The 2,069-nt window shown below is 40.8% G+C and overlaps 1 protein-coding gene across 1 annotated transcript; it reads left to right on the top strand.

The window, feature by feature from the left end:
- Positions 1 to 604: 604 nt before the first annotated feature.
- Positions 605 to 1,627, top strand: LOC113666642 (neuropeptide FF receptor 2). Its single transcript, XM_027182436.2, has one exon. It carries the CDS (start codon positions 614 to 616, stop codon positions 1,625 to 1,627), a length of 1,014 nt encoding a protein of 337 aa, XP_027038237.2. The 5' UTR covers positions 605 to 613.
- Positions 1,628 to 2,069: the final 442 nt, after the last annotated feature.

Here is a 2,069-nt window from a genome sequence, read left to right as displayed (position 1 = left end):
ATCAACATGTTAATTGTAAACATGGTCACGTCTGATCTGTTTTATTCGATTTTCCAGTTTCTTAGGTAAGACAATAAAGAACAACAACTGACTCTCTTCTGCTTCGCAGGGGATTTCCAAATATAGAACAAACTGTCCTCAGCATAGCGTGTAGTCTTTGACTGATGGATGATTGGCTGCAATATACATAAAGTCTTAAACACATCAAGAAAACCGAATGTACTGACACAATGAGTAAAACCAATTACAAAAAGAGAGAGCATGGAGATAGAGACAAGACCGTCTCAAAAAGATTAAAGACTATTAACTTCTGGATCCGTGTCTCTTAGATCAGATAATGATCAATGTTCTCCTACATTTTCCATCTTTTCTAGCGATGAGCATATGGCGCAATGCTTTCCGCAAACTAGACTGATGGACTGCCACTGAACTAATCTCAGCTAGAATGAGAGAAAAGTTTAGAGTGTCAGCTGTTTTTATTCATGGCGATTCCACATTGACCAATTTTGCTGAAAATATTGATAAACAGTAATTGCTAAGGGTTAGCAATTACTGGAGCCAAAGATTAGTTCTCGCAGATCTATTGGCTGCGGACACTGACTTTTCAGTGTCAATGATGTCGGCAAACCGGACTGCAACAATGAATGGAACTCAAACGTCGAGCTGCTTCAACCATGAGGCTAAAAGAATCGGAATTTCCTTTTATTACTACCTGAGTTTTGTTGTGGCACTGATCGGAAATATTATAATTGGAATTATAGTCTACAGGACGAGATCCATGCGAAAACCAATCAACTTTTTTATTGTAAACATGGCCATGTCAGATCTGTTGTTTCCGATTGTCTGTTTTCCATACCTTGTAATAGAGATTAACTTCGGCAACTGGTCGTTAAGAGGTCCTGTGGGACAAGCTTTGTGTAAGCTGCATGACTTCCTCGTATTTGTCTCTGCTTTGGTGTCAACTCAGAGTCTGGTTCTTATAGCAGTGGATCGATTTGGAGCTGTAGTTTTTCCTCTCCGTTCTCCACTGATCAGTTCAAAGCGGTGCCGTTTCTTTATTCTCGCCACTTGGATCATTGCGGTTGCTGCAAATATCCCAAACGCAATGGCCTTCGAACTTGTTGAGCATAAAGAAGGGATGGTATGTGTGCACAAGTGGAATGAAGTATTTGGAGAGTCACTGAGTTACCGAAACTACATAGTTTCAATACTTGTAGTATTCTGGTATGTTGCTATGGTTTTAATTGCCATACTTTACATGACTGTTGTTATTAAACTAAAATCCCAGAACATTCCGGGCGAAGGATCGGCCAACGGAAGAGAGCAACAGTCGCGCAGGCAGAAAAATGTGCTGAAGATGTCAATTGCCATCGTGGTAACGTTCATAGTATGCTGGCTGCCCGCTACAATCGGGTGGTTCCTTATCCTCTATCCACCAGACAGCACTATGACGGCATCTTGCGGCTTCCAATATTTCAGAGTTATTGCCTTTTGTGTGGCTCAGTCTAACAGTGCTATAAACCCTTGCATCTCTCTTATTTTCAGTGGAAACTATCGCCAAGGTCTTAAAAATCTCTCGAGGTGCTGCCTTGTATGCACCAGAGCCAACCAAGTTGCAAAGTATTAAGGTAATTTAGTGTTAACAACTGGGTTGAAAACGTAAATTAGCCACCGTAAAGGGTTCGAGCGTTAGCCCTTCGTCAATCGCTCTGACGAAGGGCTAACGCTCGAAACGTCAGCTTTTTTACCCTTTACGGTGGCTAATTTACGTTTTCAACCCAGTTGTTAACACTAAATTACCTGCTATACTCTCCCACCGACGCAGCACCACAGTTTCTTTAGAAACTTACCCCTTTATGCAAAGTATTAAGGTTCACTTGCAAGTTTAATAAGTGAGAAGGATTAATAAGTCAACAACTAAAATAGAATTATCGGCAATGGATCAGTTGTGGCCGCAGTTCAACACTATAAAGTAATGCTTAGTCTGTGCCCTAAAAAAATGCTGACAGGTTTATAGTCTGCAACATTCATAGCTGGTTAACCAGACTCCAATCTTGTACAATACATTT

The sequence above is a fragment of the Pocillopora damicornis genome, chromosome 9 (genome assembly GCF_964200805.1).
Source record: "Pocillopora damicornis chromosome 9, jaPocDami1.2, whole genome shotgun sequence".
NCBI lineage: Eukaryota > Metazoa > Cnidaria > Anthozoa > Scleractinia > Pocilloporidae > Pocillopora > Pocillopora damicornis.
This window is presented reverse-complemented; position numbering and strand designations above follow the sequence as displayed.